This window comes from Mixophyes fleayi, chromosome 8 (assembly GCF_038048845.1).
Source record: "Mixophyes fleayi isolate aMixFle1 chromosome 8, aMixFle1.hap1, whole genome shotgun sequence".
Lineage (NCBI taxonomy): Eukaryota > Metazoa > Chordata > Amphibia > Anura > Limnodynastidae > Mixophyes > Mixophyes fleayi.
Genome location: NC_134409.1, coordinates 128854380 through 128873946, shown reverse-complemented (window position 1 = coordinate 128873946; position 19567 = coordinate 128854380). Strand labels below are relative to the sequence as shown.

The window sequence follows — 19567 nt, the reverse complement described above, 5'->3', positions numbered from 1 at the left end:
TAATCCGGCTTTCTGCTCGCCGCTCAGGGAGTTGTGAGCAAAAAGCCAGCATTAAAACTACTAACAACAGTATTTACGCGCACTATTACCGTAAGAACGGTAATAGTGCGCAGGCTGCGTTACTTTTTCAAGTAATGCAACCAACTGAAGTCCCCACTATGTGTCAACAAACTCTGGATCACTGACAGCATGCAATACCCGGTTTCTTCCACATGAGGGCCACATAGCAAGTTGTCAGAAGACTGTAGACAGTAAATGAATGAAAAAAAAAAAGTCTATTTGAATACAATACTATGGGGGGTATTCAATTGTTAGCGAGATCCCCGAAAAACGAGCGCTCGAAAAATATTACCGTTAATACGGTAATATGCGCGTAAATACGGTAATTTACTCACTGGATTTCAGCTCGCAGCTCCCTGAGCTGCGAGATGAAATTCAGCGAGTAATTACAGTATTAACGGTAATATTTCTCGAGCGCTCGTTTTTCGGCGGTCACGCCGAACAATTGAATACGCCCCAAAGTGTCTTATATTTAATTTTACCTACGGGGAACTTGCAAGTTTCCTGTAAATGGAATTTTCCATTATCCATGCTCTACTCAGCATTCAACAAGATTTACCATCAACAAACATATACTGATAAAGTGTCAGGCCTCAGTCAAAGTGATACAAGTCATTCAATGAACGTCACCTTGTGGGGGCAGCAGCACCTTTACCTGTATTGGTTTCGTTGTTGGAAGAGCTGTTGCTCTCATTGCTTTGGTATAAAGGTTCGGGATTTTCCTGTACAGAGCTCGATGGCTGTGTGACCACATCTTCCATGGCTTGTTTAATCCAGCGCTGGCAATGGGAAGAAAAGGTCCGTACGTTTAGGAAACAACAACAACACGTGTGTAAAATCAGAGATGTAACATTTAGCAGGGAAAGTAACATAGTTATCAGACTAATGGCAATGTCACAGTGCAGAGTGCTGTGTACGGCAGTTTCATGCACACACCAGTCCTTGGAGACATCTGTCATCAGACACGGCCAACAGAATCATGGGAACACTTTCTATAAATTAACCATTCATAACTTCCACTTATTAAGCAGCTGGTCAAGTGACTCGGACACAAGAGTCCACGTGGCATAAATGATAATTACACACTGTATTATTAAGCAGAATTAGGACATTTCACCAATATTTACTCCAAAAGAGGCACTACTCAGAAATACGACTGTCACATAATGTAGCAGCCAATTAAAACATTGAACACCAACCTTTTTGCATGACCCATAAGTGCCATCCACCTTTGGAGGTCTCCTCCGCCTTTCTGGCATAAAAGGAGACACAAAGCGTATGTAGTGTTTGGGGGCTGTGCATATGGTTGGGAAATGGGATAGTCCAGGGAGCATGTTGAGGGTGGTGGCCAAGACGGTTGGGTCTGTGGTAATCCGCAAAGTGTGATCGATGGGACAGTCCTGCTTCTCCGCCTTGTCATTTAACCACTCTGTTACTGCGGTCTGGAAAGAAATAGACACTTGTTAAGGAAACAAAAGAGTTTAGAGTATGTGCAAATACTGACACAGAATCACATAATGACCTCCCAACAATCCAGGAGGGAACAGATAACAGAAGTTCATAAAGGAAACACTACTAACCCTTTTAGTCTTGTGGTACTTAAGGCTAGCGCGGGTCGGCTGGGTCACCACCTGGGTTACTGTAGGGGACTCTGATCCTTGTGGGACGTCGTCCGTTCCTACATTTTCCGTGGCCCCAGGTTCTGTCGTGGCTGAACTCAAAGTCCTCTCCTCCGGCACCGGGGGTGCCAGCTCCACCTGCTGAGCCACGGCTTGCCTTTGTCTCCTTAACCTCTGCGCTGAAGCGCTTCGGTACCTCGACATGCGGCTTTTTGGCCGAGGCCTGGTGGATTTTGGCGTAATTGGCTTAGGAGCAGGTTTCTCTGCGTTGATTTCCTATGGAAAACAAAATAACACCTTCCTTGTTTATGGTATATTTTGGACATCCCAACAAGTGTTTATTTTTAAAGACAGATATTTAATTGAACACATTCTATAATCCTATTCTCTCTAATCTAAAATGACCATTTTTAAGACGAAGGCTCTATGGACCAATGTTATGTGTGTAAGCACACTAATTATACACACATAGGATGCTGAGCTCTTTCTTACATAGCAGGACGTCCTTAGACGGAAATGAAACAAGCAAGGAAACATTTCGTCCTTCCACACACACACAACTCCTCCTACATTTACTGTGACATGTCACCTTCCGCTCCAAACCACCACAGTGGCTTAGAAGTATTGCACGTATCTGTATCGCAAAGGAGTCACACCGCTGACGACATCTCAGTGTAGTCTCTGTGACAGCACCACTGAAAGATAACCCACCCGCTGAAAGGGGCAGGAAGCAGAGAGGATAACTAGCCCCTTCATCCCATTACAGAGAACTGCACAGACAATAAGGGTACTGTCATCGAGTGTAAATGAAAACACAATTACCAGTAGACTCATTTCCATTTCATTTATGCCTCCATGTCAACACCACAAGGAGAAACCAGATTATTAGTTTATAGCTTGAAGGACCTTATGCCAAACAGTCACATCCAACGTATGACGCTTGGAGAAAAACGGGCTGATATCCTGAATTATTTTATTTATTTCAAATCTTCAAGACTGTCTTCTGAAGCACACTGGATCTTTACTGCACGAATGGATGCATTCATTAATCCCAGACTTTCCAATGCTTCCATGATGGGGAGTTTTCCTGCATCTGGAAGGAAGACTGGTCTTAAAATAAAAACAAAAACCTTTCCAGATGTGATAATATTGAACGTTTTTTTCCCACCCGTTTGAGGCTGATCGGCCCGTCTGCTGCAATAAATAAATCATCCAGATAAGGGATGGGCAGGATTTACTGTGAGCCGTTACCTCCAACGTAATCTTCATCAAAATCCTTGGCGTGAGTAAAAGCACAAAGAATGGCACCAAAAAAGTGCAAACGCGTCAATGGTTGAACCCAGGGATAGTGCAACTCTCCGGAACGTTTGGCAGACAGGATTTGGACATGATAGTAAGTGTCCTGCATATATAACACGACAATAATAGAATCTTTGTTCAACAAATTTATTGTTAAATCTAATGACTACACTTTATTTCTTGCAATTCACACAGGTATTTGCAGGATGATCATCGCTCTGATTTTTTGTTGTCTTGTGTGTTTTGGTTTATATTTTAGGAAATACTCTAGACTGCAGGAGCAAAGGACTTGATGGTGGCACTGTGATTAAGATCTTGAATGGTTTTCTCCATGGCATTCTGGAGTACAGTGGAAAGTTGTTTGGGTATAGGCAGAAATCTTGGTTCTGGAAAATCTCTGGTTTGCATCATCCTCTGATTTGGTGGGAATATCCCGCCAATGGAAGACAAACAACATAAACCTTCACCTATGGACCTCTGACATCACTGCTGTCTCTACATTCGCCCTGCATCAGCATTATAGTGAAGAGGAAGCCGATACTTTTGCGTTTTTGATATTGTTATCTGCAAATTATTTTTTCTTGAGCTCTTTTTCTGCCTTTTTTGATCTTCAAAACAAACATTAGATTCTTCTCCATGAGGAAGTCAATCTTCTCATTTACCACTTTCCCAATATATCTCCCAATGCTGACCTCTCCCTCAAAGGGTATAGTATGGAGTCTAGATTTGGATTGTGCATCACCTCACCCGGAATCTAGACATATTTGGGGGGCCACTGCTTTTACAGTAATGATCACCGGTTCGGCTTAGGCGTCACGTATATAATCCACCGTCTTTTTGAGGAGCCTCATTTTCAGATGTCTTTCTTATAAATCCAGACACATCTGCAGAGCAATAGTAGATGCTTGCCTGGGCTGTTTGTAAGTACCCGTTTGCTTTCTTATCCATTGAGTCTTTAAGGATCCCCATATTAATAGGCACATCTATACCTGGACAGTAATCAAATGTTTTGCAGTCTTTCTTGTCACATTCTTTTTGAGTATTTAGGCATTAAAAAGTTTCTTTGAGATTTTTTAATTCATTTTTATTAAAATATTGTCAGTTCTATGATATGGAAATACCCTCTTATTCCTAGATTCCAAACATCTCCTCTATATCTATAGTATCTCTCATCACTTGTAAAAGTTCATCAGTGTCTTCCCCCAAGAAAATAAACTTCTCCCTTTTCCATATGAAGATGAGGAATCTTCCCCTCCAATCTCGTCATCTTCCTCCGTTTCGGCTTCCTTTCTATTGCGGAAGCTCCCTGGTCTGAATTGGAAGGAGGAGGAGGACATTTCATTAATTAAATCACTAGTCACCTGCTCAGTACAAGAGTGAAAGTGTTTTGTTTATTTAAGGAAGAGTCTGAAATCTACCCACATCCACCACACTCCAAAGCAGCGTCCCAAAGACCTGAGAAAATAGTAGAAATGTTCTACACACTCTTTAGCCCCATAGAGATGCAAAGCACCGGAACTCCCGTCTGCCGCGGTTCAATGAAGTCATGAATGCCTGAAAGTCACAGCCAGGACTTTAGTCATCTTACGGTGTCCTGTCTCCCCAGAACCCAAGTGGCGCAATAACTAGAGGTTGCGGTAGAGCGAGGTAACGTCCTGGCAGACACCCACAACCTACGAGACTCAGATGGAGCCGACGGAAACCTGGACCCAGAGTGAGAAACCACCCACAGCCACTTACCTGCATTGTTCATGTTGGCCAGAGACAGGTTAAGGTCAAATTGGAGATGGGGCCTCTGTACCCATAAGAAGGGGGATTACATCTAGGACTCCCCAACCCCCTAACAAAAAAAAAAAAGTCTTAGGAGAAACCTCTACTCCCACCCACTGAAAGGGACCAGGAATTCTCTGTAGTATGGAGGAGGAGAGTGAGGGGCAATTTAACCTTCTTCCTGTCCCATATATGGCTGTTGCCAATCTCTCAGTGGTGCTGGCATAGAGGTGTTACAACTTACAAGCAAGAGAAATAATGACATCAAATAATAACGCATGTTACGTACTGAATCTTAACTGAAATTGGCAGAAGTTATCCTTGCGTTTGGAATTTTGCATGAATAAATTGTGAACAGTGCAATACTTACTATAAAGAATGCATTTAAACACAAAATACAATACACAATAAAAAAGACTCAAAATATAACCTTATAATAAAGTGGACGATATGTCCTCCCCCCGTCCCCCCCCATCATTGTATCTATAACTCACTAAATACTATGGAATTGTGACGCCTATTAAATACCAAAAATGGAAACCAAGCAGATAAACAATTAAAATATTTTAAGTCCCTAGTTTAGTAAAGATGTAAGACATATATAAAAAGTTGTAGAGCTGCTGAAAAACTAACCTTAAACTGTAAAGGTTAATGCAATGGTTCCCAAATTGTGCGCCTAGACTCCCTGGGGTGCCTCGGCCAGGGCCAGTGGTAAGCAAGGCGGGGGACTACTTAGTAATTATTTTGGCTTAGGGGGGCCTTGAAAAAAATTATGGAGGCCCTGAGGGTGCCTTGAACTGAAAAAGTTTGGAATCCACTGGGTTAATATGTTATCCCTACTTTAACGCCTCAATCTGCCCAACATAGACGGACACAATGGGAATATTCGACAGAGTTTGGAAAACAGAAGTTAAGCGGATGTTTCCCATGAATCAACTGTACGTCTTTATTTCGACAGAACTGTGAGAAAACTTCATACCATTAGAAGACGTTTAGCAGTGACATCCAAGTAAAGTGGAATTTGGCTCCTCGAAGACACTGCATAGAAAATGGTTGTACAATGTTTTAAATGGTGTCTCAAAGAACAGACATTGAATACATGCCGAACGTTTAACGGTCTTCAGAGGGCATGGGCTGAAGAGATATGATCTACTCCCATGAAATGGTGCGGCAGACTGGTCTTGTTAACCCATTCTAAGTTCTACCACGTAAAACACTTCTGCACCACACCGCGCATCTCCTCACCAGTGCCTGTGACGATCTTCGGGTGTTCACCCCCTGTGTGGGATTGCCGGCGGGTTCTGCCAACGCGGGACTTTCGGATTCTGGCTCTGAAGCATCAGCTTGGGGTGCAGGTTCTACCACTGGCTGGACATCCGCAGCAGCAGCAGCAGAAGCAGGAGGGACCTCGGGATCAGCGGGAGGTTGTTCGACCGGCTGTTCCCTGCGCCGTCTCCTTTTCTCCAAGCTGTCTAACGTCTGCAGGGGCAGATCCACTTTCTTTTCTTCTCTCGACTGCAAGAACAACAGTAATTATTGTCAAGTTGATTTGCGTGTGGAACCCAACCCTAACCTGTTGTACACAATAATAGAATGGAGATGTTTAGCAAGCTAAAAGAAAGATGTATACAAGGAAACCGTTGTATCGCTCTTGGCAGCATTTTGGTCATTAATAAGCATTAATAACTATGTAAAGTTTAGCTCATTATGTTATGACTTTTAAACACAATAGTCTAGCTTATAACCAGTAAGAAGATAAATGCTGGGTCTTTGTGGAAATACTTGGACAACTCTGGTGGATCTAAAACTCCAACTGAGCGGTGCACAAAAAAACCCAAAAAAAACCCAAAAACCAAGAAGAGGGGACAGCGCACCCTTCTAGTCCGAGGCGTGGTTCCCACCTCCTCCTCCTCTTTAGTATCTTCCCGTTTATCTGCAATGTCACCGTCGGCCTGTGGCGAGAGAACAGGTCTCTGTTAGATTTATTTACAACACTGTAAAAACACATAGCGAGAGAGACTAAAGGGACAACGCAAAGACAATGTCATTTAAATTATTATTAAAGAATACCTGACGCCTACATACCATAAAGTCAGCTGTACTGCAGGCTGGACATTCATGAGAATGTAACCTATCAATTCACTAAGGACCAGCAATAATCACCTTTATTTTATAGCGAATTGATAGTCTGAATTCTCACGGCCATTACGTAACCCCAAAAATGTCACTCTCCGATGTCTGCAGACTGGTGCACATTTGGACATTATAGTTCGATGTAAGTGAAGACCTTTAAATCTGAACAAATCCTGCTCACACTAATAGGAACAATCCACTCAATATCTCACCATTAAAGTGCAATACGTCAACTATACATGGAAGTTACCGTGGTCTGTGCTTAACCAATTCAGAAAACTATGGGAGGTGCAATGGTGATTATATCTCCTGCTCCTCTCTCTCTGTTCCCAGGTGTTCTCAGTCTAGAGAAACTATGTAGAATACTCCCCCGGGCAGTCATATAACGCCACCAGACACACACACACGTAGACACTGAGGAGGTTACTTACAATTAGAGATAAGTAACTGTAACCAATATATGCTATAAAGATGTACCTCATGGTCAGCGGTTACCACATCCGCGACGGGAGCCTCAGCGGGTTCATCGGCCTGGTGACTGGCGCTCTCGTCCACCACGTAACCCTGCTGTTCCAACTCCCTCCTCCGGGCTTTCCGGTGCCTCGTCTCTGCTCCAATGGACAGAGCAGGGGGGGCAGGAGGCGGCAGGTCCGCGGAGTTGGGATTGCGCTTCTGAACGGGACAGTTCCGGTTCCCTTTGTGACACGCGCAGTCTACCTTATAATTACTGTAAGGAGCAAAACAGACGGAGGAATCACTCCTCTACCAAACTAACAGTGCAGAGTGTAATCATTTACCATCTACAGGCACACACATCAATTTATAATAGTATAGTATATGTTAGTAATTACACAAGTATAACAGGAAACAAAAAGAATGTGCGTCTATGTATTTGTAAGTTCATCCAATGAAATCCTTCTGTACAATAGGTGTAAAATAAATGACTGAACAACTGAGGGATAACATTTAAAAAACGGCAAACTCGCACTTACCAGTTACTGTAATCATAGTCAAAGGCAATGGTGACCTCAGTGTCTTTTGCAATAGCAGCAACAGCATAAATGCAGAGATGAACCATCCCGTCCGCAATCACGTGACGCACCTGGATAAAGCAATCAGCACTGTCAGATATCGCTGCTAAACCCATCACACAAATATTTTACCTTATCGGCAGACGCCTCAACACTATTCTGTGCTCCTGCTCCTTCCACTATATAACTCAGTCTGTGGCTTCCTGCTGCCTCCATTCCCCTCCTCACATCATGTCACTGCCCCTGTCACATGCAGCCCTGTCCTCACTAACACATCACTCATCTCCTGATATACTCTGTGCTGCTGGGGACCCTGCTCCTTTCACTATATAACTCTCAGTCTGTGGCTTCCTGCTGCCACCACTCTCCTGCATCCTACAAGGTAAGCACACTCATCTCCTCTGTGCTGCTGTGAATGTTACAATGATCTGACTGGCTCCAGGTTGTTCTCTCTGGGCCACTTGCAAATGGAGAACACACAGATGAGTGGGGATCAAGACTATGCTGATAAACCCTAGAGACTAATTCACAAAAATATGCTCCCTGCAATATCAATTTTGTGGTATCTGCGACATAAACAGGATAGGCACAAATATTATGTACTCAACCAATATTATTACTACCAACTGACTAAAAACTAGAGACATCACCAATACTTGTGGCACAGTTGCATTCAAGAATATTTGCTCAGTGCACACGATGGCTGCCCTCACGGGAAGAAGGTACAATTAAATGCTCGCTATTCCCATAATAAACCTGTTTTTGCTGCAATTTAAAAGGCTACACCATCTATCCACTGTCACTGATGGCAGCACCCAGGCTGTACATATCCCCAGCAAAGAAACACTATCACTAGTCACATACGCAACAGGTCTGAGTTTACCTCGGCATTGGGCGTGCAAGAACGTCTGATAAACCTGGCATCATTACCGAAGGTCCGCGCGTCCACGCACATTTCCAGACCGTTAAATTTGGAGTAGAACAGCACAAAGGGGTAGGGTCTGGGGAGACAATATAAAAACATTTTATTTCTGGATAGAAAGCAGCTCTGCACCTCCTGCTGTACACGGAGGATTGTGTAATTTTAACAGGTGCTATGCTATGCTCCTATAGCTATACGTTAAGTGAATACAATGTTAGTCATCAAGCTCCGCTGGTTATTAGATCAGTATATAGTCCCAGAAGACAATAAGTCTAATTTTAAAATCATTGGCTTTACAAAGAATCTCAGTTAGTAAAAACATTAAACAATAAATTGATGAATGCACAAGACACACACCGCAACCATTTACATTACGTTATCTTACAAGATAAATACCCTAACTTATTATTAATCTGCTGTATACCAGAAGTTCTAAACCGCAATTCAAAATATACAAAATGATCTAAACGCTTTAACACCTCATAGCGGATCTTTGCCTGTAATCCGTTGATATCCGCACAAACCGTTCAGTGGAAAAACAAATGAGGCCTCTATAGGGAACAAATATCCCTTCCAAAATCTATATACTGCTAACTAGGATAGTGTCTTTAACTAAAGGGCATATTTAATACTTTTAGTAAAGTGTTTACCATGAAGAAAGAAAGAAGCTGTGCCAGCAGAGGGAGGTGTATAAACGCTACACACTTACTTTTTGAAGAAGTGCCCATTGACTTCGAACTGTTGCCGTAACATGACTTTGCCCCGGTACTCAATTACAAGAGTATTTAAGGGCAAGTCCTTGGCGGCGCGCAAGATCTTACGATGCTTTTGCACACGTGCCACTCTTCCCAGCTGAAACTGCAAGAATGAAATATAAGTAAACGCTATAAGCTAAATAAAGGATACAGCTACATAAAAGATACACATTTTCCCTTCTCTAACTCCAATAAAATGAATTTTTGCTGCAATTTATAGCTACAAATGTTGTGAAGCCACGTTCTGTCTTCATACCTGCATCTGAGAGCCCACAACGGTGTTGTTACACGACAGCTCTGCTTTCTTTACGGTTTCAGGCAGTGCCGATTTGCCAACCAGCTCCTTGCTGGAGCGAACTTGCCGTTCCAGCAGTTGTTGCATGTCCGCACTGTACTGGTTTGTAAACGCCTCTTCATACTGGTCGGTCCAAAGCCGGATCCGGTTCTCCCAGCCCTCCGTGGTGTTCTCGTCCAAGTTGTGAGCGTCGGAAGGTGAATTCTGCAGGATGCAATCAGTGACCGTCAGCTGCACAGGCTAATAGAACAACTTTCAGCACTGACTTTATGAAGGACTGAACAGTAATCAACAAGATATCACATTTGGTTTGTTGTAAACTGAATCTTTTGGGATAATGTGAAAAGAAATCGTAACACAGAGACGTAGGTTTCCACCTACGTCTGCGATGTATTTTAATATAGTGAATGAAGCCAGGGCAGCTGTAAAGAGTTAATGTATTTCTACTGTTAACACGTTGTTAGCACAGACACGTACACACCGACAGTAATAACTCATATACACCGATGCATAATGGGCCAAAGTTAGACAAGAGCTGCTCATGCGCAAGTTTGTCCGCACAACACTTACTGTGGGGATCAATTATTTAATTTTATTTTTTTGCCCTGGCTGCAATCACAGTGCTGTTAATTCAGCCTAGATAATAAATGCTGGGATGGTGAACACAACAAGCGAGCAGCAAAAAGTGATACTTATCTGAGAGGTCCTGATGACCGAGATCTAGGAAGGGGTTCTCCAGTTTTCCTAGACATCGATCAGTAGGACCACCCAAAGTGTTCCATGGCTACAATCAGATCAGTATCACTTTTTATAGCATTATTAGATGGAGGAAACCGTGTTTTGTAGAGCATACTAGACTCAATAACCACATAGCCCAGCGCTTTAGTATATCTAACACTAAGGGGCATATTCAATTAGCTTTTGGATTCGCGGTAACGCGCCGGAACAGCCGCGAAACGTAATACACGGTACCGCAATAACGTGGATTTTCGTTCGCAGCCCATAGGGTTGCGAACGAAAATCCGCGTTAATGCGGTACCGTAATACCCACAAGAACGCGCACTTTTCGCGGTAACGCGCGTTACCGCGAATCCAAAAGCTAATTGAATATGCCCCTAAGTGTGCAGCAAACATTGACCATTCTTTTATTTGGCCAACACGACACTGTGGGGTCTTCGCAGACACCTTTTACATAACGTGATGCACAAGTCTGATGAAAACTTGAAGTTGCAACTTGGAGCTTAGAGATGGAGGTGACCCACCACCCCGCACCACGATCTATTACAACCTTACATACAAACCGTCTGAAGTGACATAAAATAAAGGTTAAAGCAGCCGCAGCCAACACCCAACTTTAAAAGGCAAATCATACTTGGTGAACAGGCGCCTGCCATTTTTATACAGTGACAGAGTGCTTAAAGTGTAACTGTTACCTAAAAAGAGGGAGACATTTGGTGAGATGAACCAGCTCAGCCTATCCATTCACTAGGAAATAAGTGACAGCGCTTCCTAGTGACACGATAGGCTGCTATCCTGTGGTTACTGGTTAAGCCCACAAACATGGCTGCCTCCACTGTGCATAAGGGACTGATACACTTTAAGGATTGTCAAGGGTAAAAAAAACAAACTCACCTTCATGCGCAAGGACTTGCGAGAACCTTCCCTAAATGCCTGTGCAAACAACAGAAACAGCAATCAGACTACGGAAAAGATAAACACTTCTATCTGGCAATGATCACTTGCAGGCACACAGCTGAGGTTCTGGTATCCTAACGCATAGGTTTTATCACAAGCACTGTGAGACATCTACTGTAAAAATCAATGCTATTGGGTAACTGTTTTACTGCTCAACAACAAATAGTGCTTAGAGGGAATTACAAGATCCGTTCTATACACAATGAGACTTCAGTCAAGGATACAAGATGATACAACTACAACACACTGAACAGAACAATGATCAGGTGACCTTGAGCATAAACAAACTCTAATGTATTATTCACACTAATGCGTGACACGGAAGACTCTTAATTACTTGTAGCCTAAATTCCAACCATCTCCGCTTAAGCCCTCACTTATACTGCACAAGGAGGATACTGCAGCATGAACGTATTTCCCTACCTTTATTTTTTTGGCCTTGGGAGCGTTGCGGGCTTTCTCTGTGCTTTTCTTCCTCTTTTTCGGCTTACTTCTTCGGACCCTGTTGACGGTGAGGGTAATGCTGGTCGGTGTATGCTGGGTGGCTGTATAGAGCACGGTGGACGGGGACAGCTCCTCGTCCCAGCTCTCAGTAGCACTGCTCTCGCCTCCTATATACAGCACAGATGAGGCATCTTAGCGTTCTAGTTGCATAGTAACAGATGCCATATCTAAGCTAATACAAAGCCTGCAATGTCATAATAACATCTATTCACAGGTTGGGTTGGCTTATGTAAGATTGACTAATAGATAAACAGGCACAAATAGGGGGTTTATATACCACATGCTCTATGTCTAACCCCATAAAGAAATAATATATAATATATATAGATGATGATGATGATGATGATGATGATGAATCACACTGCAGTCAGCGTAATCCTTCCTATACATGACAATAACAGACTTACCGGAGACATTGTCTTGCTTCCGACGATTCAGCTGGATAACTTTTCCTCTGTTCATGGTCCTATAGAAATTAAACGCAGGTAAAACGAACAGGCAAGTAAAAATTGTGCCGTACAGACGTGGCGGCTTGGGCAAGCCTGTGCCAACCGTTACGTTTACCAACATGTGGAACAGGCTATTTCCAGCAGTGTTTATTCAATCTGCTGTGCTATGGGCCATCACAGAAGGGGTAAATAAAGGGTGTCAGGAAAGCAAACCCACCTGCATTTCTCACATTTGATCAGAAAGCCGTCGGCTGAGTTGCTGCAGTGACACCAGTTGGGGATTCCTTCGGCTTCAGAGGAGCTCTCGCTATCCCCGGAGTTCTCCTCCTCCTCCGGGGAGTGAATGCCGTTGAGCTCTGCACGGGGTATGATGGCCTGGACAGGAGGCGATGCAGGGGGTGTGGGTGGTGGTGGGGCTCCATAATTGTGATCCTGTAAAGTGGGTGACAGATTTTAACAATGCAAAGTCTGTTTTTGTCTATAAATATAAAGGATTCCGGCAACACTGAAACTGCTGGATGTATCCCACATCCCTGGAGGTGCCCTTTTCTTCTTGTCGGCCACTGCTGATAATTATGTCATAAAGAGTGAGATACGTGGTCAGGAACAGTCTATAAATTAGGTGAGTTAGTGGCACTACAGGCTGTCAGTATCACCGTCCCAGGTATGGACACAGAGATCCAGTATGAGGGTTTAATTTTCTACGAAAAGTTATACCTGTAAGCAGACCGATGTTCTCCTGGAATTAAAGGTAACCCCCCCAACCCCCATATTTTTATGTACATAAAAAACGGACTTTATATAACAAAACAAAGAGTGTCTAAAATAGTGTTTGACTGGTTACAAACTATTACATAACAGGTCAAATATATAAGCTTCAAATAAAGTTGTATTTGAGAACACAATCTTTCCACATCACTGTGACAGGGGCCACACATCCCTCCGCTGTACTGGTGCCCAGTATTACTCAGTCCGTGACTTCCTGCTTACTAACATGTCCCTTCCTGACACTGCCCGTGATAGATAGCGGTGTGCTCACTGATGCAATCACACAAGTGGACAGGTCACTGCCTCCCACAGAATTGTCATTTCTGCAATACCCTGGGATGCGTGGATATAGGCTGAACACCTATAAACTGGGGGGAGACAGTCCACGGACTGGACAGCCCACGGAGGGATTCCAGACTTTTCAGAAGCCTGTGAAGCATGTGAGGCTTCTTCCCAAACACCACATAGGATAATAACCAGGTTCCTCCTGTGCTGAGATAATACAGCCTAAACAACTAGAGTCATCCACATACCATGTGAGTCCTAGTCACAGCAGCAGATGACAGATTCTGTGCTGAGGATGTGAGATCATGCGGATACTAAAAGAAGAGACCTACAGAAGCTGGGACAGTAATGCAACGGTTAGGATCATATGTGAAGTAACGCACTGTACTTACTGCATAGGGCAGACCCCGGTATCCGTGGCTCTGGCTGCCTGGATAACTGTGAGTTGCATAGACGGTCTTTCCGCTAACTGCTGGACTGGCTTCAACTGATTCAGGACTATGGGAGAAAACACAACCACCACCATGATGCACTATGATACAGAATCCTCTACATTATCATAACGCTGTTCCTGACCAGTGTACTGGGGCCTCCACGCTGCACAGACTGCTAACATTACATTTACACATTGGCAATGATGTATCCGCAGATAACAAATATGGTAATAATTAGACCTGATGCAGCTTTCACAGTCAGATGTCAGTGGTAGACTTATCTAATGTCTACGGATATGACATATGCTGCACAGATGCAGTGGAGTTATTGGCTGATAAAAGTTTCCGCACGACACCGCCATCCTTAAAAACGATGTCAAGAGTAGGGCTATATCTGAGAGGGAAGTTTAGAAACAGGACATCAAACCTTCAGAGGTGAATTCAATTCCCCCCGAATTAGCGCGGCTTTAAAGTGATTACCGATATTACTGTAATTTTAACTCAGGGGGCTGCAAGCAAAAAGCCGGCGTTGAAACTACCGTAATAACGGTAATAACGTGCAGGCCGCAACTGAATTCCCACCTCAGTGTCTAAAGTCGCATAATTAACAAATCGTAGCACAGACAAAAGGTCTGATGACGACTGAAAGGAGAAGGAAGCAAACAAGCCCGGCAGATTGGTTGGGGTCTACTGATCCCCTCATCAGCTGCTGTGATGTCAAAGGATTAACTGCAACATGATGTGGTGGGCCTATGAAACAACATTATAATATTAAATATTTTATTATTTAAATGGAAAACACAGGCTGCTATGTTGCAAGAGGAAACCAACAATCAGTTTATAGACTACAAAACAGATTACACACGTTTTATCATCATCATCTTCTGGGGTATTAACATAATAATTTTGCCCTGCCTCCTGTTCAGAAACAGCATAATAAAAATACTAAAGAGGAAAGGCTAATATCGGCCAGTAGGTGGCACCCTATCATCATAAGATTTTGGCAAGATTAGGCACAGCCCTTATCCTATAGGGAATGAGAAATAGATCTCCCAGCAGAAGGTTCATTCTTAGAAATCGTGAGATGTACTCTTGTTTAGAATACAAAAAAAAAGAAATATCAAAATGCAATAAAAAAAAAAAAAAGGAATATTCTGGCAGACTACCTACTGCAAGATAACACTTCCCCACCATAAAAGGAAACATTTGCAGTGAAACAGAGATAAAAAAAAACAGTCAGACTGATTCAGTTGTTCCCTATATATAATGCACACAATCAGCCGCACGGACATTTGCCAAAATTCCCCAGAGGGGTTGAAACTGTGAATTTTAACAACCAACGATACATTTATATCTTTCTGTGCTGTTAATATTTTTGAGTGACATTTTCGTTTATGTTTATACAATGAAACTGGTGCAACGGTTGCTTGCCTACTTCACGCTGAACCGGTATTAACATCCTCAGCCAGCAGCGTCAAGCTGTTTCCTAGTTCTATGGCAGAGCTATGCAGTGCATCGGCAACGCTCAACCCTCCTGATGCTGCATACTGTCGTTTCCCAAAGTCCAACATCACAGAGGCATGGGGGTGTTCCTGTGTGCTGCTTAATCTAAGATCCCTATAACACATGAAGCCCGAAGCAACCCACAAGACACTCCCCCATGCCTCTGTGATGTCAACAGCTCCTAGAGGACTGGAAGGGCGAATAATGGCCTTGCTAACAATATGGTGGCTTCCACCATGAGCGGTCAAACATAGGTTTGAATACAATTAGGGGGTTTTAAAATGTAAAACCACAGACATCCAGGTTCTCTATTAATGGAAGACGGACTCATAACAATCAACTACAATTTTCACTAATTAAACCAAAGACAATAAAAGTAGAACAGCTTACAGTGCAGACAGCTACACATACATTGTTATCTAATTAGTGCTATCACATATACCGGCCTCACATTAAAGGAGCAGGGGCAGCGGCGGACTTACTCTGATCCGGCGGCCATATCTGAGTAAGATGTATCTGGTGTGGTAACTCCCAGAGGGATTACAATGCTCATGACGTCCGGCACTGCGGTCGGAGAGAATCACGGGGTCGGAGTTGCAGCGACTGACCGCACCGATGGCGGGGAGCCGCAAAACCACGAGAGACACTTCACGGACATGAGGAAACCTATGGAGAGAAGGGACAGAGGGTTATATGATGTGCGACTACGTGGTGTGTATAGAATAAATCACTTTCAGCCATAAGCTTATCTTAAATATTTTTTTGCTCCTTTGTGTGTGGGAAAGATTACAGGAAATTCAATCATGATCAACAACACACACAAATAGGTAACACAATGTATCGCTGCTTTTTTTTTATTGCATTTAAGACTTGTTTCAACTGTTTACTTTATATTCCCCTTCTGCCCTTTATACCACGAGGGATCAGGGACCGGAGCCACATTGTGGGCGAGTATTTAATATTTAACAGATTTAAATGAAAGTGTGGCCCTCAGTGGCTGGCCACAACAACACACAAAGCCTATACTGATGGACAAAACAAACTTGTGTTCATCTAAGGTGTATGGTCACCACGTGCGGCCAGAATGACCAGTCTGTGCTGTGGAATCATGCAGGGAGGTTGCAGCATCATTCCTCCACAACAGTCACTTAACGGATGCCTGGCTGATTGTGGAAAACGTTCCAGAATAGCCCACACATGCTGAACTGGATTCATATCAGGTGACGGAGGAGACCAAAACATATGGATAACATCGGGGCCATGGCTATGAAAATAGCGGGTGACCACATGCGTGGAGGATGGGGCATTGTCATCCTAGAAGATCCCTTTCCCATCAGGCAAGAAATGCTGCAACATGGGGTGAAGATGATCACTCCGTGCCATAAAATAGTGATTGGCAAGGTCAACCCTTTGTAACGGAAGGCTTGCACACAAACCATGCCAGGAATATGCAGCCCACAGTATTACAGACCACCAGAATACCTTACTGTTGGAAACAGGCACTCAGGGCTGTAGAACAACCCAAGTTGGTATCACGGTTTGCCTGGAACACAGTGAAGGATCCATTTGATATTCATATCACCTTCCTGCACTGTTCGGTAGTCATTGCACCACTGAGATCACAAACATGGATTGACGTGGTGTAATAGTTTAGGCACTGTAACCAGACTATAACATCCAGCTCTGTGAAGTACCTGCCAGACACTGGCCGCTTGTGAAAATTTGCAGTTAATTGATCTCTCTGCTTTGCCTGGCACTAGGAACTAACGCATGGATCTTGGAGTCTGGGCTAACACTCACCGTTGACTTTTGCTGATTTATTTTTGTTACGCTCCATGCCGACATCACCTTAGACATAGTGGCTTATGAAACATTAGCAAGTTGAGCTGTCTTGATCACTGAAGCTCCTGCCAAGCTTGCCCCAACAATCACCCCTCCTTCAACATTACTGAGGTTGCCTCACAAATATAAGCCACATGATCGTACTGGGATGTTGTGATTAATGCATGAGCCACTCCTGCATTGAAGCCCTCTCTTTTCTCATTTACCCAGGTGTTTATTCCTTTATCCACTACCCAGCATCCCCTTTATTTCAACCTTTGCTTCTCCTTCAGAATCATAACACAGTGCAGCAACTTAAAAGTGCACATAACATTCATGGCGAACCTATAGCTATCAGAGACTATTCCTCACTAATCACACAGTCCCTTCCCAGGGATGGATGGATTGAATGCAAACTGCTATTTAACAGCGCTGGTTCTGGGTGACAACATGGGATTACCGTAACTGTTATGAAGAAACGAGGGCAACATGATCTGTCAATATGTACAGCCTACAGACACCCCCCTCCATGACTCAGCTCCCATTGTTATCACGAGGCCGACCCATTAGCCAGAGAGGCCGGATAAATTACCATACAATAGATGGGAGTGACAGCAAAGAGAAGGAATACAGTTCTTACTGCAGCTGCTATAGAAAAAAAACTCAGGTCCTTACAATTGGTAGCAAGGAGCTCAAACTGCACTTTAGCTGGAATTCATACTCCGATGTGTGTAAGGGTGCATACCCACGGGTGTTTGTAATATAGCCATGAAGTATTGCCCTCCAATTCATTCATCAGTGTTCAGACTATTATCATCACCACCATTTATTTAGATAGCGCCACCAATTTCGCAGCACTGTACAGAGAGTAAGTGTCATGCACATCAGTCCCTGCCCAATTGGAGATTACAGTCTAAATTTCCTATCACACACTCACACAGGCCAAGAGACTAAGGTTAATTTAATTGCAGCCTATTAACCTACCAGTATTTTAGGAGTGTGGGAGGAAACCGGTGCACCAGCAAGAAACCCACGCAAACATAGGGAGAACATACAAAAGTTCACACAGATAAGGCCATGGTCAGGAATCAAACTCATGACCCCAGAGCTGTGAGGCAGAAGTGCTAACCACTGAGCCAACGTGCTGGCCATACTAGGCAGACTGTACGGTCCTTACTTGCACACTGGCCCCTGAACAGCTTGATGAATTATTGGTCTATCAGACATGGGCAGTATGGTTTTCATATTGATCCACTAACCATTACACTGAGGTCCATTCACAATGCACACGTCAGCACTCTATGGGTGTGTACCTTCCAGCGGCAAATTTCTGCCTATACTTAAACTGGCAAGGACAGCTAGTGGCTTAGGCAATTTTAGAATTACTCTTAAAAGTAGAGCAAGGCACGTTTAAAAGCATTTTAAAATTGAACAGTAGAAATCAGTGTATACGAGATATAGTAACAGAAATATAGTCTGATCAGTGTTCTCCCCAGAAAATTTTGCAAGCCGGATCGGCATTAAGAAGTAGCCGGGTGGGGGTAGTTGTTGGAGGTTATTGCTCACATCTGCCAGGACTGGTGGTCAGTGGTCTCACACACACTGCTGGCTGTAGGACTCACATAGTGCTTGTTCTAATAGGAGAAACAATGGTATTTTCTATTATAATAGAACTCCAAGAGCTGGGTGGCAAGTTAAAACAGCCGGGTGGAGCACCCAGGAAATAGGAAATAGAAGCTGGGGGTAACATTGCCAATGCTTCCACAAGCTTCCATATGCATCAAAAATGACAACTGGCTTTTGGTAACCTCACACAATGCGAACAAATATGCACATTTGCTTATAATATAACAATATCACAACCCAATGAGGTGCGAGGGGAATAAATCACATGGAGAAAACAGGAACACGTTCAAAATCAGCAGGACGCACATTTTTTACAACTGTAAATCAATAAACCGCTTTGCCCACAGGAATCTAGGGGTCCCTGCTCGTCACATGGATATTTTGTGATAATCTTTGGTTTGATTAGGCAAGATTGGGGGGGAGCCACAGGCTTCAGGTACTAACATGTATGTGTGTTACACCCTCTCTGCATTGTACATTGTGTCCCGGAGAGGCCAGAGCCCAAGTTATGTGTTCACTGTTCCATTTGCACCAATCTCAATTAAAATATCACAGAGTCACCGATTTGGTTTACATACTCCTTGGATACATACTCGTT

At 43.5% G+C, this 19567-nt stretch overlaps 1 protein-coding gene across 5 annotated transcripts in view; it reads right to left on the bottom strand.

Moving 5' to 3' along the window:
- SETD5 (SET domain containing 5) overlaps positions 1–19567 on the bottom strand; it is a 67684-nt gene that overhangs the window by 12854 nt on the left and 35263 nt on the right. For 4 of the 5 annotated variants that reach the window (XM_075183484.1, XM_075183485.1, XM_075183487.1 and 1 more), the window contains 16 exons: positions 16005–16188; positions 13978–14083; positions 12750–12964; positions 12491–12549; positions 12003–12190; positions 11517–11555; positions 9846–10088; positions 9544–9692; positions 8796–8913; positions 7874–7983; positions 7359–7608; positions 6623–6700; positions 5994–6263; positions 1641–1955; positions 1260–1502; positions 716–839 (listed from right to left, as the gene is read on the bottom strand). In XM_075183484.1, the coding sequence (XP_075039585.1) occupies positions 716–839; positions 1260–1502; positions 1641–1955; positions 5994–6263; positions 6623–6700; positions 7359–7608; positions 7874–7983; positions 8796–8913; positions 9544–9692; positions 9846–10088; positions 11517–11555; positions 12003–12190; positions 12491–12549; positions 12750–12964; positions 13978–14083; positions 16005–16075 (2578 nt within the window). In that variant the 5' untranslated portion in view covers positions 16076–16188. The remainder of the gene's footprint in view (positions 1–715; positions 840–1259; positions 1503–1640; positions 1956–5993; positions 6264–6622; positions 6701–7358; positions 7609–7873; positions 7984–8795; positions 8914–9543; positions 9693–9845; positions 10089–11516; positions 11556–12002; positions 12191–12490; positions 12550–12749; positions 12965–13977; positions 14084–16004; positions 16189–19567) is intronic. The other variant, XM_075183488.1, reaches the window with a different exon arrangement.